The following is a 24620-nucleotide window of genomic DNA, read 5'->3' as shown; positions in this document are numbered from 1 at the left end:
TTGGCCATGGAGGGTGCGGTGCGCTGAATTAACCAAAGAATGGCGGTGTTGCCGGATTACCACTGCATTGTGCGGTCGCTGGATGGCGTTTCCGGTAGGAATACCTGACGGGTGTCGTTGTACCTGGTAGTTATGGCCAACGACTAATACTGGTACGATTGGCGATGGATCACGGGGCGCGTGTTGATTTTGCTCAAAGGTGAACTGTTTCGTTAGAAGTACAGGTACCCCAACCAGAAAAAACTTGGCACAAAATGAAAATTTGGAGGGAAATTTGCTATGAACTATCGTCTACATTCCCATCAATTCGGCATGCCTCATTTCTAGTATCCCAGCTACCACGAAAGCGTACATGCTGCTACCAAGCAAAACCGCACCCACCAGAGCAAACAGTGTTCTGAACCAACCCTCTTCACTTTGGCAGATAGCAAGTTTTTGAAAATCGAAGTCAAAATTATTCTCACACAGATTCCGTTTTGACTCAAATTCCGAACATGACTCATATTCCGAAAACTTGCTTTTAAACGGCCATTTTGACTTTATTCGTGTAATTTGCTTCACAGGAGCTTGAATTTGTTTGTAATCTTGATCATCAGTGCGGAAAACCCATGAAAGTTTCAGTTTTAGGGCGCTAAAACGCCAGTGTTCGGAATATGAGTCATGTTCGGGATTTGAGCCAAAACGGTATACATTTCTTTGTAACGCTTGACGGTTACAAAATCTCACTTATCGTTTCTCTTTTAGCACTTCACAGTGAGAGATCAGAAGTTAGAACGTTATTGAGTTTTCCGGCAAAATCACCCGTTCATAAAAACGTCATTTCCGGTTATATGAACCGTTCGGCCAAATCCTTTTTGGGGTACGATCTGTTTGGCCCAATGACATTTTTGATCGTATGACCTTGTAGCTCGTAGTAATCTATTCGGATAAACGACCTTTTCGAGTGTAGGACCTATTCGGCCAAATCACATTTTTAACTTTGGCAAAACGACATTTACGGCCGACTAGTCTGTTCCGCCAATTCTTTCTTTAGGTCGAATGACTTGTTTGACTAAATGGATTCTACGCTTAAACATCGTAATAACGGGCTTGGTGGTCATATGGCTGCCGATTCTGCATCATATGCAGGAGGTCGTGGGTTCAATCCCAGGCCCGTTCATTCCCTCCTACTGTGTATCTTTTCATATATTTCTCATGTTCTAGCGATCGCTAGAACTGGAAATGGGCTTTCATACCGTTTCCATCTTCTATCCCTATACCTACAGCTTGATTAGTTCTAGCAAGGTAACTGTTAGAATTCGAAATGAAAAATCTCGTTTCCGGCATCCAGTTAGAATAATACACCGCCCTTACTATCACACTGTCAACCCGTTAACCAAGACGAACCTCTGCTATAAAACCTAGCCCCCAGATTCCAATAAAATTTCGCAGGAACTCGTGGCGAGTGTAGAGGTGTTCTCGGCTTGCAGTGGGCGATGACCGTGAAGACGTTGCCAGCGCCGTTATCGACCATCCAAAAATACTAGCGCTCTCGGACTGTGCACATTGAGGGTGGAGAGCAAATCCCATGCTTCCATCCATTGGTTCCCAGTGCAATTGCGATTGTTCTGCTCGATAACGGAGTAGCAACTACGAATTGCACGGTCATCATGCTCATGCTCTACGCTTAAACATCGTAATTGGCCGGACAACTAGTTTTAGGCCTCATAGCCATTTTGGCTAAATAGAATTCGGCTAGCTGAATTTCGATCTAACGTGTTTATCGGCCAAGTGGCATTCGACCAAATGGTTTTCGGCCAAATGACATTCTGACAAACAAACATTCCTTCTTATGTAAATAGTTCGTAAAAAACTTAAAACGTAAAAACAAACGTTGATCTCTAGCTGGTGCCCCGGAACCGATTCCAGGTGCCCAAAACTGACCGAGGTTCAAAAGGAATTGTCCATATATCACGTGGACAGGTTTTGATCAATTTTAGATAGCCCCTTCCCCCAGTGTGGACAATTGCAATTTTAAAAATTTGTATGCAAGGTTCAAAATAAGATCAGAGGCAAACATATGCTTGTATTTTTTACGACCTCGCCCACTACTATTCGAACACGTCTGCACTCGCCACGAGCACATGCGGAATTTTATTGGAAGTTTTGTGGTAAGGTTCTATGGCAGAAATTCGTCTTTGTTAACGGGTGATAGTAATGAAAGGGTGGTGTATATACTAATAGGATGACAAAACGAGTTTTTCTCGGGAATTTCGAATTCTAACAGTTTACTGGCTCCTGAAACTGAAAAAAAAAGAGAGAACACCATTAAAAAACCCACAAAATCTCGACCAAACAGTTTTTGTTCACGCTACCAAAAGTGACACTCCGGCCAAATATGTTATAGTTCAAATATACATATAGTTGAAACACGCCAATTAATTATTTGTTTTTTGAACCGTTTTCGTAAACTAAGCCATACAGTGTGCGGCAGAAAATAATGCGAAAATGTTTAAACTTGAATATTGGGTTAATTCGAGTGGCTAGTGTCTAATTTCTGTTGAGAGTATATTTGTTTATGTTTACTTTCAAATGCTGCACCGAGAGATTGTAATTGTTTTATTGCAAAATTCTAAAAATATACGCAAAAGAAGTGGCTACTAGTTTGTTGCTCGCCCAGAAGACGCCGGATGAGATTGCTATGGTGGTAGGATGTCTTTTGGCTACAGTTTATCGCCTTAAAACGTCTCTGCAGGATGGGTCTAAGCAGCGGAAGCCGGGAAGTGGACGTCCATGCTTTGCACGCATTCCAAACGTGATCAAATCGGCTCGTGGAAAGATTGCTCGCAATCTGGTGCGTTCCATAAAAAAACTTGCCAAGGAAGTCAAAATTTCTGAGAAATATATGCGAGAACCATCAAAAAAGATTTGCATGTACCTTCCAGAGCTTGAGTTGAACGCCACTTGATTACGGACGGGTATAGGAACTACGAGTGACTCGTTCAAAACGATTGCGAATATGATCCTGTTTTCCGACGCGAAAAGCCTTTCAGCATCGATGCTGACGCCAACGGCCGCATGGACTGGTTCATTTCACCGAAGAAAATTGTGGATGTTCTAGAGAAAATTAAGCTTAAATTCCAAACCAATCTGGCTGATATCATGATGTTTGGCTTGGTGGCGTCCAACGGTTTGAAACTGCCGCTTGTTTTCATTTATGTTATTGAATTATTTATCGGTGTTTTAAAAGACCAAGTGACTCCCTGAGTGAAGGCCAAATTCTCCGATGATCATAACGTTGTCGTACAGCATGATGGAGTGCCATGTCACACGTCCAATCGACCCAACAATGGCTGAAGAACAACATGAAATTTTGATCGAAAGATTTGTGGACCCCTAGCAGTCCGGATCTTAATTCATTTGATTATACGATTGGGGCATATGTTGAAGCACGAGCCTGCAAACCATCGCACCCTTGTGTGAAGACCCTAACGTCAGCCCTAACATGCACACGGCAGTCGATGTGGGAGGACTAGGTTCGAAAGGCGTGTTGAGCTCCAGCGTCGGCTTGAGGATATTATTAATACAAATAGAGCACACATTCAGTAAATTTGTTTGAAAGGACCTTATAATGATAACTGAAATCAAAAAAAGGTTGATATTATTGCTTGGAGCAGTTCAAATGGGATTTGAATGAAATAGAAACAATTTTCGCATCATTTTCTGCTGCACCCTGTAGCGAGATCCCTAGGTTGGGCTCGGCAGATGTGCCCCTAAGGTATACTCCCCAATTATTTTCAAATCGCCAGGTGGTGAACTAGTTTAAAATTAAAAATCACCTTAAGGTGATTATACAACAAGGGTTCATACACATATTACGTACGTATTTTTTCTGGGTTTTTCGACTCCCTCTCCCCCCATGTAAGATTTTTTCATACAAATGATTTTTTATTTATATGGTGCGTAAGAATAACGTAATATGTGTACGGCCCCAAAGCCACAAATCGGCCATTTTGGAAACTTGCATGAATGTGATTGGCCCGTAATAGGCTTGGTAGTCATATGGCTACTGCTTCTGCCTCACACGCAGGAGCTCGTGGGCTCAATCCCAATCCCTAGAACTGAAAATGGACTATTCCATACCGTTTCCATTTTAATGCTATACCTTCAATTTGACTATTCTAGTAGTAACTGCTAGAATTGTAAATGAACGAAAAAGCTCGTTTCCTACATCCAATAATAAATTCTTTTACAGTCGACTCTCCACATCTCGATGTTCTATAACTCGATATCTCTCCCTATGTCGATGGTTTCCTTAGTCCCTTCAATCTACATACATTTGGGCTTTCAGGCTTCGGAATTCTCACTCATATGAATAAAAACCCAGGATTGATCCCAACAGCGGAGTGCAATTTTTCCATATTCTCCTTTGAGCAAGTGTTCTCACACAATATTTTATCCGGATAGAAAGACGGGCGATAAACTCGCGAGCGGCGGCTTGCCGGATAATTTAATTTTGGGCCTCCAAATTCTCCATCTCGCCACTTCTCCAGATAAGTTTTAAAAGCATATTCACAAAAATGTAGGTCCGCGATGGGATTCGAACCCATAACAATTTGAAAATGTATAGAGCGCCCACTATAACCACGCCACCACACGAACCGATTGAAAGCAAATAGAAAAACTGCTGTCTTGAACCTACTACTTATCGTGGCGCATCGTCGTATGCAATCAGTTCGGAGAAGCAAAGTAAGCAGCATTTGATTTTCACGAAACATGGGAAGAGGGATAACAATTTTTCGCACCATCGCTTGTGCCGGAGTTTATCGCACTGTAATTTATCCGGATAAAATGGATGGTGGAGCGATCTGTTGTCGCGTGAGTGAGTGAGAAATCCGAACCCTGGGCTTTCTACATCTCGATAACCTCCCTATCTCGATATCTCTCTATCTCGATGGGTTCTGATCATATTTTGCTCAGGATTCACTCTCCTTATGTCGATATGGTCAGATTTTTGGGCTACTAGACCATCTTTGAACAATAACAAACACATCAACAACAAGAAACGACATTTGTTTTGTTATCGTTTTTCATAGCAACGATCTTTTTTGGATCTAGCACCCATTTCAGTTTTCCTTCCATTCCTCGATCTCTCCCTATCTCCATGGTCCCTTCAATATCGTGATGTGGAGTGGTGACTGTAGTTGCTTTTTCCTAATCTGCCACATTAGCAGCTCGTTAACCAAAACGAACCTTTGCCTCTCGAACCTAACCCAAAAATTACAACAAATTCCGCATGAACTCGTGGCATGTGCAGAGATATATTCGGTTTGCAGTGGGCGAGTAATTGCATCATCATTTCCTTTCCCTTCCCCCTACATTGACTTGCATTCTGACGTGGCAGGCGCCAGTGTGGCCTAACAAATGAGATCACCAGTACTTGTACATTGAAGATGAGTGCTAGTCCCAAGCAAACATCTGTTTGTTCTCTGTGCAATTACAGATGATCTGATCTGGCCATAATGGATGGGCAACTACACGGGCAGCCAATCAAGCTTAAGCTACTGCATGAATTTGAGAGACTCATTTAAACGCGTGGTGAATTTTTGTCATTTGCTGGGTGACTGTGTACATTTTACTGTGATGAATTTCACATTCGTGGCGCACTGGGTGATGTGAGTTCTGTTCTTTACTCCTCTCCCTCTTCAGGAATGTGAGATCGGTTTCCAGGAAAGAAGAAAATAAAAAAATGAAATAGAAAAAAACATCACCTTGATCCAGTGCTACCGAATATTTACAACCCTGATTGGCATTTTTTTTGTGAAGAATAATGAAGTTTGATATGTCGCATTAGAGTGATACAAATTTTGACTTTTTTGCTCCCGATGTTAGCTAATTTGGATGTAATTTGATTGTGCACACGCCATCTAAAGTTTGTAGGAGAATTAGTACGAAATCTACACTTTTGTAAAAAAAATCTGTTTCTAGAGGGGGCCATGAACTATTTAAAAATAATTATAACGTCTTGACTACATGGAATACTTCCTAAGCTAAAAGGCAGTTGCTGAATTTTGGCAGTTTGCAGTTCGACGTTTGGAAGGAAAGTAATTTAAAAAAAGCGGCAAGCGTTGCGGAACAGTTTTTCACAAAAGTTACTGTTTTCATAGTTAATTTTCATACAATCTTCAAACTGCGTTAGGATATGTATTAAAATAGCAAATGTCATCGTTTAAGCATAGGGCAGCGAAAAAACTAAGTTTTATAACCTCTAAAGTCGCACGCTGTTCTTTCTTTTTTTTTTTTCAAAAGCCGAGTACAAGACTTCTACAGGGTTTCCGGAATCTGTTCTGGGTGTCCCATGATGTTTCCTATGAATCAAAATTGAAAGAAAAACTCTTAGATTAGTTTAATTTGATCTCTCACAAAAAAATGTCGGAGATTGATATGGCTCATGATACATTTGAAGATATTCGGATATAAGTACCCAGCTAGAGCCCCGGGACCGGTTCCAGGGTACCCAAAACTGGCCACCATGCTTCTTATTTCGTTCAGAGGCATCGCAAATAAGTTTTCTTTATGATACGAGTGTACAAAGACGATATTAGTTCGAATAACAAACAAGATAGTCAAAAATGTCGTAAATAGTCACCCAACAGACCCCACTGTCTTCCACCAACATAATTATTATTGCCATTGTAAATTACACCGTGAATCACAAGAACACTGACGATCAGAAGTATCACTTTGAACATCGACGATAAATTACACTGTGCTTGGTCAACTACCAATAAAAATAATTTGAGTTCTTTCGGTGTTCGCGTTTGTCCACTTGAAAATTAGTTTTAAAAAGTTTACCGAAATTTCGGAGTCATACGCCTGTTTGTCATCCTACCAATCATTACAGCACCACCCCCTTGTGCCCCGCAACCTTACTAATATCCCATTCTCCTCATTTTTTGTCATTTTGTCTAACCATGCGCACCCGTCTGTAGGCTCGGCACCACCGACCACCGGAGATAACATTAGTGTGAGCAATCCCTTCGATGATCCCGTTGGCCCTCAGCGGCCACCGTATCAGCAAGGTGCTCCATATCCACCGGCTTCACGACCACAAGGTACGGTTCCATTATTCGCACCATTCGCACTCAAATTAACATCCCTTCGCATCCCTGCATTAAATGTTCCGACGCGTATCCTCCCGACCCTAGCAAAATGAGAATGAACTAACGTAACTACTTGCGTCCCTTTAGGTGCTCCCTATCCGGGACAACCAGGAGGCTATCAGTACGGCGCTCCCGATCAGTATGGACAAGGACAGCCGGGTCAGTACCCGCCCGGACAGCAAGGTCAATATCCACCCGCCAGTAGACCGATGTATCCTCCATACGGACCACCGGAATCCGGCGAAGGGTAAGTTCAACTGTTACTCGCGTTCGAATTGATCGACTTACAAAGAACCTTTTTCAGACGATCAACACCGCCGGCTCCAGGTTCCGCCCCACCGGCAACTGCCGATCCGTACCGAGGCTATGGCAGTGGCCCATATCCTCCACCACCACAGCAGCGACCATACGGGCAGCAACCGCCACCCGGTAGTTCTGGCCCATCGCAGACACCCCCGGCCGGTCCACCGGGTGCTGCCAGTCAACCGCCGGTTAGCGGTGCCCCCGGACAGCAACCTCCGGCTGGGCAAGGGCAGGGATATCCCGCAACACCACAACAACCACCACAATCGGACTACTATCGACCAGATCAGGTTCGTCTATTCCAGCTACTACGAAGGACGTGGCGTTGCTAATATCTGTTTTATTTTGTGTAGCCTAATCAGCCACGGAGGCATCCCGATTTTGAGAAGAATCAGCAGCCCTATCCTCCATACCAGCAGCGACCGCAGATGTATCGTAAGTATTCATAATTTTTGCCACTCGTAATGTATTCGATGTAGCGTACATTATCCTGGTCCAAACAATTCTTAATTATATTGAAAGGTAGAAAAGCTGTTTCGACATATCAAGTTCAAGTGAACCCAAATTGAAATCTTCAGATTGATCTAAATTTAAACGTAGTTTCTCGTTTCAAACGCTCACGCCTTTTAAATGCACGTTGCTGGCATTATTTCCTAAAAATGATTCATCTTTTCCACAGCGGGAGGATGGCAGGGCGGGGCAGGCCAGTACCGCGGTCAGTATCCTCCCCAGGGACCTCAGCAACAGTGGGGAACCCACAACGGTCCACGTCCTAGCGGCCCACCCGGTGCCCCGGCTGGTCCTCCAGGAGCTCCCGGAACACCCAATCAATGGAATGCGGAGCCCAATCGGTACCCGCCGAATCAGCAGCCACCGTACCCGCCTCACCAACAGGTAATTAGTTCGCTTTACGGTTCCAGCAACCTTTCTCTTTCAATAACACATCTTCTCCCCTGCCTGAACAGAACCAGCAACAGCCGTGGAACCAGATGCCACCGACATCGCAGGGCTCACCGCTGCGACCGCCGCAACGAGGCGGCAAACCGTTTTCGTCCATGCAACAAGCAGGTATGTCCAGCAGTATGCCTCCAGCGGCACAACCCCCGGCACCCGCCGGTGCTCCACCAGGCGCAGCTCCTGTTGTTCCCGGCCCAACGGTGGGTAGCGCCCCGCCAGTTGCCCCGCAAGCTGCACCCCAACCAGTCGGCGCCACTGTAAAACCAGCGCCCCAGGCGCCGTTCCCTCCGGCCAGTACCGTCGCACCGAAGCGGGATATTGTGTTCCCTCCGGATAGCATCGAATCCACGGCTCCAGTGCAGTACAAACGGAAACGAATTAACAAGTTGGACATCGGTCAAACGGACCCGTGGCGGATATTCATGGCTCTCAGGTCTGGACTGCTGGTGGAGAGTACCTGGGCGCTGGATGTGTTAAATATTCTGCTGTTCGATGATTCGTCTGTGGGCTACTTCGGACTGACGCATCTGCCGGGACTGTTAAATCTGTTGTTGGACCATTTCCAGAAAAGTTTGAGCGACATGTTCGAAACAACGGATCGCAAAAAGCTTGCCTATGGCAAAGCGTATGGATGGTTCGGTAAAGACACAGAAGAAAGCGAAGAGGATGAGGAAGATGAAGAGTTAGACGAGGAGAGAAGGGCTTTCGAAGAAGCGATGCAGATCAAGCAGGAAGTAGGAGACATCAAAATCGAAAATGGAGAGACGGAAGAACAAGATGGACTGAAGCGGAGCTGTCGAAGGGAGAGAAAACGAGAGCAACGTAAAAGTAGAAAGGCAAGTGAACTTGATTTGGGCAGCGTGATCGATTTACCAAACCCAGACGACCGGATAGTGGTCTTCAATTCTACTACGAATTATACGATGAGTTCACGGAAAGGTCTTCCGGTGAAGATTCAACCCGCAGAGGATGACGTGTTTGTGTTAAATCATAGAAAGGAGTGGGATCGAACGGCGGACGATCGATACCATCGAGAAACCGATGTTGGGGGTGATCCTTGGACCGCAGGACACTCAGAACCGGACCCCCACGACTACATCATGGAGACGTTCCAGGCCGAGTTTGTAAACATTCCATTTGCTAGGCTGATTAGGACAAGTAGGAAGTATAAGATGCGATGCAAGAGCAACAATAACAACAACAACAGTAGCAGCAACAATAACAATAGAAGTAATAGCCCCTTGAAACGAAAGAATGCCGAAGATGAGCAAAGTGATAGCGAAAAGTGCAACAGGACAAACGGTGAAAACCGAATAGTGAACGGGGAAACCACGGAAGCCGAAGAAGACTCCAAACCAAGTGTGGATAGTTTTGTGGTGAAGAAGGAAGTACCCGAAGTGACTCCGTCGAGCGATGCCGATTGTCGAGAGATTGACATGGAGCTGGAGAAGAGCAGCTTATCGAACGGTCCACAGGAGGGACCAACGGCGGAAGAGTCTGACTGCAAAGAGGACGTCAAAATGGAAATTGAGGAGGAGAAGCTGGACGAGGAGGAAGTGACCGAGAAGAAGTTCAATGTTGCTGCAACGATCGAAGATCCAGCGAAGGTGTTGAAGCGCCGAAGAATGAGCGACTATGAAGATGAATGCTACACGCGAGACGAAGCCAGTCTTTATCTCGTCACGGAAGGCCACGATGCGTTGGCTAGGCGATGTGTGGCTATCTCGAACATTCTGAGGAATTTGACATTTGTTCCAAACAACGAGAATGAGTTTGCGCGATCCTCTCGGTTTTTATCGATCCTGGGGAAAATATTGCTACTCCATCACGAACATCCGGTCCGCACGAAGAAAACCCGCAACTACGATCGAGAGGAGGATGCCGATTTCTCCGATTCGTGCAGCAGTTTGCAGGGTGAATCGGAGTGGTGGTGGGATTTTTTGGTGCAAATCCGAGAGAACATGTTAGTTTCAATGGCGAATATCGCCGGGCAGCTGGATTTGTCCCTCTTTGAAGAACCCATTTCGAGGCCTATCTTAGATGGGCTCCTGCACTGGTCCGTTTGTCCATCGGCGCATGGACAGGACCCGTTCCCAACTTTGGGAACGAACTCAGTATTATCTCCGCAGCGGTTAGCACTGGAAGCACTGTGTAAGCTGTGCGTAACTGATTCCAATGTGGATCTTGTGATAGCAACGCCTCCGTACACGCGACTGGAAAAACTCTGCTCCGTTCTGACACGACATTTGTGCAAAAATGAGGACCAAGTCCTCCGGGAGTTCTCGGTGAACTTGTTACACTACCTGGCCGCAGCGGATAGCGCGACGGCTCGTACGATAGCGTTACAATCTCCGTGTGTCTCTTACCTGGTGGCATTCATAGAACAAGCGGAACAGACTGCTTTGGGAGTGGCCAACCAGCACGGAATTAATTACCTGCGGGACAATCCCGACTCCATGGGAACCAGCTTAGATATGCTCCGACGAGCCGCCGGAACACTACTGCACCTTGCTAAGCATCCCGACAACCGACCCTTGTTCCTCCAGCAGGAGCAACGACTCCTAGGTCTAGTCATGAGTCACATCCTCGACCAACAGGTAGCCCTCATAATCAGCCGAGTATTGTTCCAATGTTCACGCGGCACCGGCCCTCTTACCACGATGGAAATCGAATCCTGTCTCAGCAGCAGCAAAAGTGACTCCAAGAAAGCTTCAGAAAAAGAACCCTCCGAAGCGAGCAAGTCTTCGATGCATTTAAATTCAATCATTGCCAACAATAGTAGCCCCAGCAACTGCAGCAGCAATTCCCATTCTGCCACATCAATGGGGGCACCTCCGGCACCGGCAGCCCTCCCATCGTTGTCGTCCACACCGACGAAATCGACGGAGCAGTTCACCTCGCTGATGTCTCCGCAGTCGGCTTCGTTGTCCTCGGCGACGATGCCGGCCCCATCGGCACCGGTCAGCAACAACGGGGGCCCACCGGCCTTCGTACCTCCACCCGGATCACCGTCATCACCGGCGGCCAACAACGGCAGCAGTAGTTCTGAGGTCGTTTCGCCACCGCCACCGCCAGCCCCGCAGCACCCGATTACGGCTTCCTCGTAGTGGAAGAAATCGCTTCTGGTCAAAGCGGCAGAAGAGAGCGCCTAACCGGCGCGCTCCCGATTAATTAATTAATTATTAAATATTAGACAAAATTAGGAAGAGAAATGGAAAGGTGGATAACACTCTACTAGATGCATATAATATATAGGAGACGAACGAGAGCGAGAGATAGAGATCAAAAGCTTTGACGTGTGCGAAAATATCCTTTATTATTATTGTACAGTAGATTTTTAAGGAACTTGATGGACGCGAAGCAGAGTGTGCATGCGTGGTGTGATATTACTTATGTGTAATACGGAAACCTATTAAGATATATATAATTGTAGAGTAGCACCGATTTAGCGACGTTGGTGGTGGAATCCAGCCAACCCCCGGATCGCCTACTCACGGCGCGATGGGTAGTTTTTATTAGAACAAACAAAACAGATTATAAGAATCGGAAACAATTGGACAACCTCAACCAGGATAGGACTATTACCTTAGTAACTACACTTTCATTGAATCAAATTGAATACACGGTGGAAGCCACAGGCAAACATCTTAGGAATGAATTACCGGTATCTGAAAGAAGCGTTTGTTGTTTTGTTGCGTCTCTACTTAGTTTTGTTTTTGAATTGAAGCGAAGTTTTCGCGGGCCCAACAATTGGAATTCGCGTGGGTCTGTGAGTGGCTTCTTGAATCATATGTGCATTAAAACCGCATGCAGGGATCTTAATTGTGACTTTTGTTGCTACGAATCAAACATGAGCAGGTAACCATTATTGATGTGTGTGATTTTTTTTCGTTTTAATTTTTGTCAGTCTAATTTCCAATTATTGCAAATTTGTTGAATTGTGCTTCGTGACATATATGGGTCGATTTATGTAGTTTATTTCTGTAGTGATCGGACAAAATTGCTGACCATGTTCGACGTAAACCACAAGAATCGGGAAAAGATAAAAAAAATGTACAGCTGCAGACAAATGTGTATACTCAAATATAGTGCTAATTGATTGTTTTAATGCTACACAAACAAGATAAGCAACGAATGGCGGATGAAAGTGCCGATATTTATAGTTCGTGGTGGAATTAGAAAGTAGTATGCGTTGGTGAGACGCGGTTACGAGGTGTGTTTGGCAGGGAACAGTGCAAACCGGGGTTGCTATAAGGCTGGAATGGTTGACTTCGTAGTTTGATGCGTTACAAAATTTCATCTTCTCATCAATATGGTAAACGATTCGATTTTGTATCGTGAGTAAAGCAATAACTTCCTATTACTGGAGATTTGAATTACTTGCAAACAATCCCCCTCTGTTTAAATAGACTAGATATATATGGTGATTGATGCTGATGCCGATTTGTTACTAATTACAGCTTGCAGATGAGCTTTTTGCGTCCATAAATTGTCGGTTTAGTGCAACAATGACGCATCCAATTTTTCTTTTAGAGATTTTTTTGACAAAACACGGTAAATAGTTTCAAGTATCACTTGCAAAAACCTATGTTGATATTCGTAGAATATCGAAAATAATTCTCACACCTAACTAATCAGATTCTTCATTATTCAGTATTTCTAACATCAGAACCATTAGAAAACAGTCATTTTACAAATTATGTGTGATTTTTTGCTATAATATTATTATTTTTGCTGTAATATTATTATCGAACAGTTCCGCTGTGCAAAACGAATTCGCTACATCGATACAAAAACAAAGCAATTTAAGTTTGTCATACGTTTACCACGCATATGCCCAAAAAGTGTTGAAAAACCAAAAGATAGTTGTGCTTATTCTGTGTCTCGAATGGTTCAAAATTGCGACTAATGCGATAAATTGCCACCGTTGAGATTAATACCTACCATAGCTTGGCAATAATCTCCTTAACGACTGCTACCCGTATTATCTGAACACTTGCGGCACATGACATTCTCGATTTGAGTGTAGGTATCTCATTGCCGCAGTATATATTCGGAAAGATGGAATTTTTATAACTACCATTGTAAGAAAAATTCTCGAATACAGTTCAACTTCTCCTGAAGTAATTGCGTTATCTTCACCTGATGTCTATACTGCCAGTGGGCGCATAATTGTCCCATGTTTCAAACATGGATAATTATGAGCAAGGATGTTATCGATCATTTAGTATTCTGCGTTCGATCATTTAATAGTTAGTCAATAGCTCATTTCAGAGGCCTAATTTCAAAATGTATTGTATGGTGGACTTTTGGTGCGAAAGTTTTTCTGCAACTCTCCTTAACAGGTCGATGTTCGAATTCCACTATTAAAGGAGTTACGGTGCTAGTTGCTATACTTATATTAAATGATAATAAAATATGCAATCATTTAGTCTAAGTTACTGCTACTAGCACTATAGCTCTGTTATTAGTGAAATTCAAACAACGCGCTGTTAGGCAGAGTTGTAGATAAACCTTTGCACTAGAAGTCCACCATACAACACATTTTAAAATTTAGCCTGTGGAATGAGTTATTGACAAACTACTTAATGATCGAAGGCAGAACACTAAATGATCGAAAACATCCTTGATTATGAGTCCACCAGCAGTACAGAAATCAGGTGAAGATAAATAGTTAATTGTTATTTATTAATCGTACGCAAGTCTGTCATTTTTCTATACATCAGTTTAAGGAAGTGTTTCTGTTTAGCAAAGTTGACATTGGAAGATTAACTACAGACAATAGCTGCAAGTCTATAACTAATGATAGAAATGCCTTTCGCATAGTACAATAATTTTACTGCTTGTTTGAACATCGCAATTGTTGATTTGGTCATAATACGTTTTCGCACGCTCCATGTGCCCACGTTGATGCAGAATGTATCCAGGAAGCATCTTGTCCCAGCCTTGAAGGAAAAAAACAGCAAAATTGAAGTTGGTAGTTGTCGGGTAGATCATGTTCAAGTATATTGCAGACCGCTGAGTAGTGTCGAATCGATTCATGTTGAAGGCGAGTTGTATCGACGATTCAAAACACTTATGGCCCGTTTACATATGAGCTAGTTCTAGCGGACAATCCACTGTCCGACAATACTAGCGTGAAATTAGCATAATGTAAACACTATTAGCAGATGACAATTCCTGTCTACATTGTGCTAATATCGCGCTAGTATTGTCGGATAGCGCATTGTCCGCTAGAACTAGTTCATATGTAAACGGGCCATTATGCAGCCTCTCCTTCAACTCCGCAGTAAGCCCAGGATAGTATACTATGTCATAGTATGTGAACACAGGCATTATTACTGTCTGTACCAGCTTCAGTCGTACTTGATGGCCCGTTTACATATTCGCTAGTTCTAGCAGACAATGCACTATCCGACAATACTAGCGCGAAATTAGCATAATGTAAACACAATTGGCCGATGACAATTCCTGTTTACATTGTGCTAATATCGCGCTAGTATTGTCGGCTAGTGCATTGTCCGCTAGAACTAGCGTATATGTAAACGGGCCATGAAGGAATAGCACGCCGTAATGTGCGTAAGATGATATACGCTTTCATTGTTGTATGGGTGACCTTGATCTCTCCATCTCAGATTGTTGTCCATCACCAGTCCGAGATTAACAACTTTGATTAACAACAAATGGCTTCGCCACAGAACTTTATCTCAGTTCTAAGTGTGATACGTCCAAAGAGGTTGTTTTCGGTTGCTTAACGCTCAATCGAATCTAAATCTTGGTTGATACTGCTCACTAGCATGTCTACATCTTCGACTGGTCCTGAGATGTAAATTTGTAAGATGTCTGCATATAGATGGTACAGACACTTGAGGGTGGATGGCACTCTGTTTATAAAAATACCCTTGGGCCTTGGGGATTACCATCAACGAGGATTCTTTCGCCGGAAATTACTTCGCCAGAGTTTGACTACTTGTCTCTTGCCTTGTTAAAAGGATTCAATCAGACTAACAGCTGAAAGGTCAAGTCCAAATTCATTTTGGAGCTTTTGCTGCAGCTTTGCATGCTTCACGGAATTGAAGGCTGTAGAAAAGTCCACGAGTGCCATGACAGTCAGCACATAAGTCGTCGAAGGTACTGTAGGTATATCACATGAACTACTTTAACTAAAGTAGTCGTAGTACTGTGGTTCTTGCTGGTTCACACTTATCTGAATTGCTTCGACTTGACCAGATTGGCTGTTTTTGGTATAGGCGTAACGATAGCTTTTTTTTTCCAGATGCTCGGAAACTTATGCGCGTCAATGATGAAAAGAATTCAACGAGTAGGTGAAGTATAAACGGTCAGAGCATTTTTATAAACGACATGGGGATGTTATCAAATCCAGTCGCATTGATTATCTCGTAGATTTTCCTACGAATTCAAATCGGCGGTGAGTAGTACGGATACCGTTGTTATTTTCTACGTAAGTAGATCCAGAAGGGACAGGAAGTTGTCTCGGGTCTGAAGGTTCACATAGCCTATCTAAACTAAATAGTTCTTGGACGTCCACTTGAGCATCTGAGCATCGGTAAAGTTTCGTTTAGAGTTATTCTGTATCCCGCCTCTGCGGAGATAACTCCAGAGTTTATTTGCAGGAAGCTCTGAAGAAAATTTCCTGTCGGCATATCAGCAGCAATAAGGGTATTGGCTCAGTCGCGTTTCATGCAATAGTCCTGCCATTGCAGATCTCCTCGAGTTCTGTTGGGAGTCCTTGAATATACTGCTTAAATGCCATATCTCTAAGTGCGACCGCTTGTTTGTGTAATCAAATACTGCCGGACGTGTAATCGAATACTTCAATATTTTCCGGTAATGGGATCTCGTAATCCCCATTAGCTGGTCTATTTTATTTTTATTATCGCTCAGATTTAGATTCTCCAATTCATTCCCTTTGGATATGATAACGAAGTAAACAACATCAGCATCTGGATTCAAATTTGCAATTATTCTACTTGTAAATTAAAACAAGAGTCCATATATTTTGAAGGCGTTTAAAATCGTTTCAAAAGAGATTTTTCTCCCATCAACGTACAACACCCAGTATGATGCTAACTACTCGATTTCATAAAAGGTTATGCCCTAAAAGATTTTTCAAACATTTCACAATCTAAGACCTCGTGGCTTTGCGTTTATCTTCGCTGATCATTTGAGTAGTGGTTTGATGCCAATCTTTGTTCCCCCTTGAATGGGATAACACTATCTCGTCATATGACAAGTTAAGACATTCCACTCTAAATAATGTTCTTATCAATATGTTTGTTGTTACATTAACATAAATTGATAATATTTACGCAATTTTCTTAATGAAAATCCGTTGGGAAATCCAAAAGAGTTCGGTTCGGCGGAGAGGAGCAGAAGGAATAATTCCATTTGGAAAGAACGAAACGAACGTTTTTTGGGTTTACAAAAAAAGTCCTTGGGTCTTTCGAAAAAAAAATGTAGGCTCCCGAACGGAACTGTTTTTGGGCTTTTGAATCAATACCTTTTGCGCTTTCGAACAAAATCCTTTTGGCTTCCGAACGGTATCTTTTTAGGATTCCGAATCCCTTAAGTATATAGAATCGGTATCCCTAGTACAGGAAAAGGAAAAAATCCATTCAGAAGCCAGGACGGTTTCGTTCGGAATTTCAAAAGTATTTCTTTAAAGTAAAGTTCAAAATAATTTTGTTCAGAATCCCTAGAAATAATTCTGTTTTGGAAGCCTAAAAGAATTACGTTCAGAATAGGTATAAGGAAATTCCTTTCTGAATCCAAAATCAGAGAAAGGACTTATTTTTACTAAGCGAGATTTTTTTTTTGTTTTCTGAACGGAGCTCTTTTTAACTTTCGGAAAGAACTTTTCCGGCTTTTTCAATCGATTTCTTATGCGCTTTTGAACAAAATCCTTTTAGGGCTTCGGTAGAGAATCCCATAGGAGAGGTGGGGGTAAAACGGACAGGGGTTGGAGCGTTGGAGCTAAATCGTTACAATTGTGGCATTCCATCAAGTGGATCTTTTTTATTGTTTCAAATTATAAATGTTTTACTACTTTTAAATAATGAATACTATTTTGATTATTAAAGATTTAATGTAAACTATGACTGAAATGCCATGGTGATGCAATTGTTGATGAGCAGTGTTTAAGCTTTTAAAACAAAAATCGACAAAACTAAATTCAATTGTTGATTTATCTCATAATTCGATTTTTTGAGATTTTTTTCAAGAAATGGATCTTTTTCTCATTGGCATTACATCCCTACACTGGGACAGAGCCGCCTCGTAGCTTAGTGTTCACTAAGCACTTCCACAGTTATTAACTGCGAGGTTTCTAAGCCAAGTTACCATTTTTGCATTCGTATATCATGAGGCTAGCATGATGATACTTTTATGCCCAGGGAAGTCGAGACAATTTCCAATCCGAAAATTGCCTAGACCGGCAGCGGGAATTGAACCCAGTCACCCTCAGCATGGTCTTGCTTTGTAGCCGCACGGCTAAAGAGGGCCCCAAGAAATTGGATCATGGTGGGGTAGAACGGAACGTTCTGGTGTGGGTAATTTGGACCATATGAAGCACACACGAAATTTTATTTTGAAAAGTTTGTATTGTTTACCTCCGTAAATACCAAGTATTCATTAGGAAATTCGAGTTTTTCGTGTTTCCGAGTTTTGTTTTTTAGTAAAATCATTGTATGTTACCAATATATTAATTATTATCCAACATTTTTATTATCAGAAAAAAGATTCCGTTCAGATGCCCAGAACGCTCCAATCGAAAGTCCAAAAGAATTCTTTTGGATTGTCCAAAAGAATTCCGTTCGAAAGTCCAAAAGTATTCCGTTCGGAATTCTTGAATGATTTTGTTTAGAATCCCATCAGAATTCCGTTTTGATTTCTTTGGGTAGTCCAGATTTTTTTTTCGAATGCCCAAAAGAATTTCTTTCAGAAGCACAAAAGGGTTCCGTTAGTAAACACAGAACGCACCAGAAAGATTACGTTCAGAAGTTCACATAATTCTGTGGGCTGGGCACCCTAATGGAATTCTTTTGGGCTCCCGAATGGATTTAATTTGAGCTTATGAATTGAATCTTTTTAGGCTTCCGGAAGGAATCAAAGTATCTTTTCGTTTGGAATTCTCAAACTCAAAGGATTGCGTTTGGAATTCAAAAGGAATCCCGTTCAGATGCCTAAAAGGCTTCACTCGGAATTCAACAATGATAGCTTATAGAATTCAGAACGAAATCCCATAACGATTTTGTTTGAAAACTCAAAGCCCAACAGGATTCTGTTTTCGAAAACAACAAATGTTTATAAAAGTCTGTAACTGCAATCAAAAGTATGTATAATGTCTGTAATCTGTATGGTGTCTGTATGCTGTAAGACCAAATGTCTGTATAAATAAAGACATGTCTGTATGTCTGGCATCCCTGCTGAACAGTTGTCACTTTCATAGAAGAACTGTCAATTGGTGGTAAAATCAGCTGATTTTAAACGTCTCGTATAAAGGCGACGTTGCTGACGACGTGAAACCGATTATGCGTGTTCTACGAATCAGCGCTATAGACCAACGCAAAATGAACTCTCCTAAGAAATTATGACGGTGGGCCGGGTCGTATAATGAACGCTCACGTGTCCAAATCCATTACTCATCAACCTATACCTAACTATGATGGTCGTACACTCCGTGTTGGCTGGAGCAAAACCGAATGTAATGTACAAACAGATGATGAGTCCGCAAGTTGTATGCCCGGAATTTATCTAGGATTTGTCGCAGAATAAACATCTGGTCCGTTATTGATCGTCCTTCCCGAATACCGCTCTAATGTTCGCCGACAAAGGTCGCCGCAAACGGTCTGCTAAACAAAATTCGATAGATTACCTTGTAAGCGGTATTGAGGAGTGTTATACCTCGATAATTAGCACAATCGAGTCTGTGCCCTTTCTTATCGATAGGACATATGAGGCCATGAAGCCAGCTCGAAGGCATTTCTTCTCCCTCCCAACTCTTTTCAATCACTTGGTGGATTTTTTCGTTCAGATGGTCATGTGTTCACAATTCTTCCAGTTGGGTATCCTCCCATTCTTTCGTCGAATTGCTCCGCAACGCCCTCGCCCGATAGTCGCAGTATGTTTAGCCGTATCACGCTTAGAACCGGTGATGGTGGACAACCTTGCAAAATTGGTAGGCTACAGATAGCCATTCCTCTGGCTGAGGCCCAATTGACTAGCCTCAGGCCGTTGTCGTTGGTAGTTGGGTGGAGGCTCTCCTTTCCAAAGGAGAGTGGTAGAGGCTGTTTTGGGTATTCTACATACCGCCGCGATTCGTATAAGAATGACATGTAGATTTTTGACGATTTTGATTTTCTTCCAGAAATAAGCTTAAAATGACATCATCTTTAAGAAAAACTGGCTTTGTTCTAGAAATTTGACATTAATCAAAACCCACTTGTGTTATCCCATCTTTCTATTTATTCGCATAACAGTCGCATTCCAGATATTTTGATACACTTGCACAAAAAATAAATATAATCATGGTCCAATTAATAGTTCTATAGCAATGAAGAACTTGCCATTAATTCTCAACACACAGATGCGATCACTTACCGGCCGTCATCTAATGATTCGATAAGTATTGCACATATCTAGCTGTCTGAGCTTAACTACAGATAATGAATTTTACTCATCTTCTCTCTTTTCAAATCTGTTGAATCTGTTTATCAGGTTTTTGAATTTCGAATAATTCAGGACCACTTGCAAATTCACGCCAAAACAATATTTTTTTGCGAAAACCACAGGGTTTGAATCCAAAGAAGAATGACAAAATCTTTCACTTATCATGTCTGTATACTTACTCTCTACATAGGTAGCATACCGTGAGAGACGTTTTTCGAAATCTGTTACGATAATGAACTGATTCGGGGGCTATACCTCATGATAAAGGCCATATCAAAATTATATCAAAATATGTTATTATGTTTTAAATTTCTTCAACAAAATTTGTTAGAAACTTGATGCAGGATGTTGTTAAAATATTTAAATTTATATAAAAAATAACACTACTTTAAACAAAAAAAAATCAAATTATGTTACAATTTTGTCACAAAGATAACATATTCTGTTAGAAATTTATAACAGAATCAGATACATAATATATTGTTTACTGTGTAGTTAAAAAATTTTACAGGTCCTAATAGGATTGTGATCATCTTCAGATGTTTTTGTATTTGTCTGAACATGATTATTTTTCAAGAACATGGAACTAAGCCTTTGCCAATTTGGCAATCTTTTTAAATTATATCAACATTTGGCTTGAAGACTTCAGCATGCTTAGGTGGCCGAAGAATTTCAAACAAATCCTGATTTCATCAATGAAGTTTCTCAGCAAATGAGCAATATTTTAAAATTTTCAAGTTTTCTTGAAGTTTTGTGGAAAACAATTATGATCTCACGCTTTGTAAAATAGACCTTAAATGTGATACAACGCATGTATCGAATTCTGGCATTTTTGATTTGTCTGGTAAAGTGTTTTAGGGATTTCGTAATGCTGCTATTTCTTGAAAATTTTCAATTTTTAGTAAACAAGCTAGGCTTCTTTAGTTTCGACAAAGTTTTGGCAAATCTCTCAGATTTTAAAGAGAGGTAATTTAATTTTAAATGAGAAAGAACTTGGAATACTGTTGGATGGATTATAAAAATCCACAGATTTTTTTGCTTTTCTAAGGCTCCTATGATTTTCTCACGACATTGTTTACAAAATCACATACGTCCTTTTGAATAAGTACCCGAGATTTCTATTTTTTATAGGCTGAGTGTCGTGGACCATAATTTATAATGTTCAAGTCGTCAAGTGGTCAGCCAACTTGCGAACAATATATATATTAGTTGTTTTGAGCATTGAGCGAAAACGATAACTTAATTGTTTTGAGTGAAAAAGTAGAAAAATTTCAGAAAAAGTTAGCTCCCTGTAGAATTTTCCATTAGTTACGCCAATGTTGCTTACCAAGCAATACAAAACCAATTCCATGCTCCGCCTTCTCGTCGCCACTGTAGATGATGTGATACTTAAATGAAGTACCCGCAAACTGCGGGGAATTGCGGTCAATTGTTGTCAAATTCTGTATTTTCGAATACATTTTCCGAGGTTGACTGTTTTTATTTTGTCTTACCGGGGTGCGATACCTAGCCACGTGGTCGGACTGCTATCTTAGGAATAGTTGGCGTGACACCGCCTTTCTTGTCAGCTGACCGCTACGGGCCAGACGCTGTTTTGGGCCGCCCCTAACATGTGGTAAGATGCTCAATGCAGGTTTGATTAAAGTCCCTCACTCCAGGACTAGGCTAGTGCGCTTTGAACGGCACACGGTCGCTTTGATAGGGCCTGCTTTTGTGGATACACACAGCTTTTTATAGAAGTGCAACAGAGCCCACGGTAGGTGTAGTTGATACGATGATCCACTCATCAAGAATTACCGAATGATAACGTTCGATATAAGGACGTTTCACACCAACTTTTGACTTCAGTTTAGCTGCTTGTTGGAAAAGTTGAAAAATTTAACCAACAAATTGAGCGTATTAGATATATAATGAAAATTGGCATTATAATCAAACTTGTTTCATATTAGTAATTATAGCAGAATGGATCCCATCTAAAGGCTTTTCGTGAAATTTACTTCACGGTCGGACATTAATTGTCGCACTAGGTCTCTACATTTTTAAGAATACTCTAAAAAAGTCTAGTGGGTAATATCAATTTGCGAGAGAAGTACCAAATCCAAACGTTTGAGTCTCTACTCGTTGAATTAGCCATTTTTATGAGAAGATAAATTGACACAATCAACGATAAAACGAGAAAACCATACCTGTTAAACCGGCAGGGACCAGATTGCTCACTGCTCATGTCAAACACCACTCCTTAGAACCCACTCCACCGCCAATTGAATCGGCACCGAACTTTGTTCTCTGTGTAGACCCAACGAAGCAAACAAAATACGATCTACTTAACTGAATTCGTATGGAATTCTCCACAAACCAGCTGGAAACCGTACTTCAAAATGGGTTTGTCACAAACCATGTAATTAGTAATTTATTGACACCCGGACTGGCCCATTGCGCGAACATTTTGTAATAACTTGGTGCACTTTCCGGAGAATGTGGATAAGCGGAAATCAAGATAAGCTAAAACATTGATCTATTGAAACCCGATTGATAGTGGAAGTAAATTAATGTGTTAGAAGTGTAGCTAAAGTAAACCCTATATAAATATGAATATAGCAAAAAAAAGGAATCAATGAAACAACAAAACAAAGCCAGAAGAAATCCAGAAGAGAAACTAGTTTATTTAGTAACGATGAGCCCACGGCGTAACAAATCTAGCAAAATCCGGAACCTACATCAAAAGCCAGACAAGCATACAGTGGTACTATTTAGGTGTGTTTGCGTGTGCGTGACTTCATCCCGAATACGCTCGGGTGTCGGAATGGCATTCCCAAACCGAAGGGGTTTGATGCCATCGATTAAGGGAATAGGAACCACACCACCGGAAGTCGTTTGTGGTGGACCACTGCCCGGTGGTGCCCCTCACCCCAAGTACTTGTATCAAATCTAACATTAGTTATGTTGAAGAATCTCTCTTGCTAATATGGGCAAGAAGCGAATCAGAGGGAGGGATAGAATGATTATTTAAGTGTCCAGTCCGATCCTGTTTCAAAACACCCCTCCCAAATGCTGGTTGACCTTCCACAATATCAGGAGGATCAGTATCAAAAAGCTGCGGACACTCTGGTGAGAGTGGTGCGATAATGAGCATTCATCATCCCGGGTGGATGAGATAAAGAAATACGAACAAACTGGGCGCGTGAGATCATATACGATACGAAAAAAGAAACAGAAACAAAGTGGGAGAAATCGAAAAAAGAAACTACTTGTAGATGTAGTAGAAAATACAACAAAAGTATATAAATACATGGAAAACACTTGATTTTCTTCCCACTTGACCCTCTTCTGTTGTACAACTGAATGTGTGTTTGAAGCTTAAGATAAAACTGAAGGTGAAAGCACCTTCTCGGGCAAACAAGCTGAATATGCGGAAAGAATACCGGATTCCGGGAATCTTTCCATCATTATTACATAATAAGAAAGAATGTAACAGTGTAGTGTAGGTCGAGCTAAATATGTGTACATTTTTATTAAAGTGACTAATTAATGAACGAAGGTACTGCAGTTGCTGCTAAATCTTTGTGTTTCTAGTTATTATTTTTAATCGAGGAAAAGTTTCTTACTTTTTGCCGCAGATTTTCGTCTCTCAGTAAGAAGGTTAAATTATTATTGCTTTTTGTATGACTTTTCAATTTACCAATTTAGGTGCAGCAAGCACCCTCCAATAGAAAAACCGTTTTCCTTTGTAGATTATTTTATGAAGGAAGAAGCAACGAGTAAATAGTGAACAGTCGTTGATAAATGGAATAAAAAAAAGGAAAACCCAGAAAAACACAAAAACGATATAAAGTAAACCTTTATCATAGGAAGCTAGGAATGTAGGACGGGAACTCTTAATAACCTATTATTTAAAACACGAGTTAAAACACAGAAGACGGTAGAATGAAAATATATAAATGTCAAATGAATTCAATTACGAATAATTTAACATTAAAATAAAGGAAAACCAGACAAACAGAAAAAAAAAACAAACAACCAGACACACACACGCATTACACGTAAACTAAGCAACACCTTGATGGATAAAATGAGGTTAAAGTGGTACGAAGGAACATAAAAATATGGGAAGAACTAGTTGGACACGACGATGGTAAAATTGACCCACTTAGAAGAGCTAGCCACTGTAATATGTGCTGGACAAACGATATATGAAACAAAACAAAAAAAAATGAAGTGAATGAACACGATACGGAGAAAAGGAGTAATACACGTGAAATGATGCAAAATTATATAATGAAAACTATTTGTAATTATTATTATTGACATAAAGGTATAAATACACTTAGTTTTTTTAATTAAAATAATAAAAAATTATAAAAAATGTTTTGTGTGATCATATTTATTAGCAGAATTTGAAGGAAACACATGATGATGATGATGATAACGATTATACTATCCTCCTCTATTGTAGCAAGACACCTGCCTATAGTACGGGCCACATCTGACCAACGATTTGATCCTGTTTATATTATTGTATTATTTGTATTG

The 24620-nt window shown here is 41.4% G+C and overlaps 1 protein-coding gene across 4 annotated transcripts in view; it reads left to right on the top strand.

Annotated features, from left to right (window-relative positions):
* The window catches only part of LOC134221373 (trithorax group protein osa), a 535812-nt gene extending 511359 nt beyond the window's left edge, over positions 1 to 24453 (top strand). For 2 of the 4 annotated variants that reach the window (XM_062700564.1, XM_062700567.1), the window contains 6 exons: positions 6972 to 7094; positions 7230 to 7389; positions 7447 to 7735; positions 7799 to 7880; positions 8125 to 8339; positions 8411 to 24453. In XM_062700564.1, coding sequence (XP_062556548.1) covers positions 6972 to 7094; positions 7230 to 7389; positions 7447 to 7735; positions 7799 to 7880; positions 8125 to 8339; positions 8411 to 11509 — 3968 coding nt within the window. In that variant the 3' untranslated portion in view covers positions 11510 to 24453. The remainder of the gene's footprint in view (positions 1 to 6971; positions 7095 to 7229; positions 7390 to 7446; positions 7736 to 7798; positions 7881 to 8124; positions 8340 to 8410) is intronic. The other 2 variants (XM_062700565.1, XM_062700566.1) reach the window with 1 other exon arrangement.
* The last annotated feature ends 167 nt before the right edge of the window (positions 24454 to 24620 follow it).

The sequence above is a fragment of the Armigeres subalbatus genome, chromosome 3 (assembly GCF_024139115.2).
Source record: "Armigeres subalbatus isolate Guangzhou_Male chromosome 3, GZ_Asu_2, whole genome shotgun sequence".
Taxonomy (NCBI): Eukaryota; Metazoa; Arthropoda; class Insecta; order Diptera; family Culicidae; genus Armigeres; species Armigeres subalbatus.
Note: the sequence above shows the minus strand (reverse complement) of the source record. Positions and strands in the feature narration are given on the sequence as shown.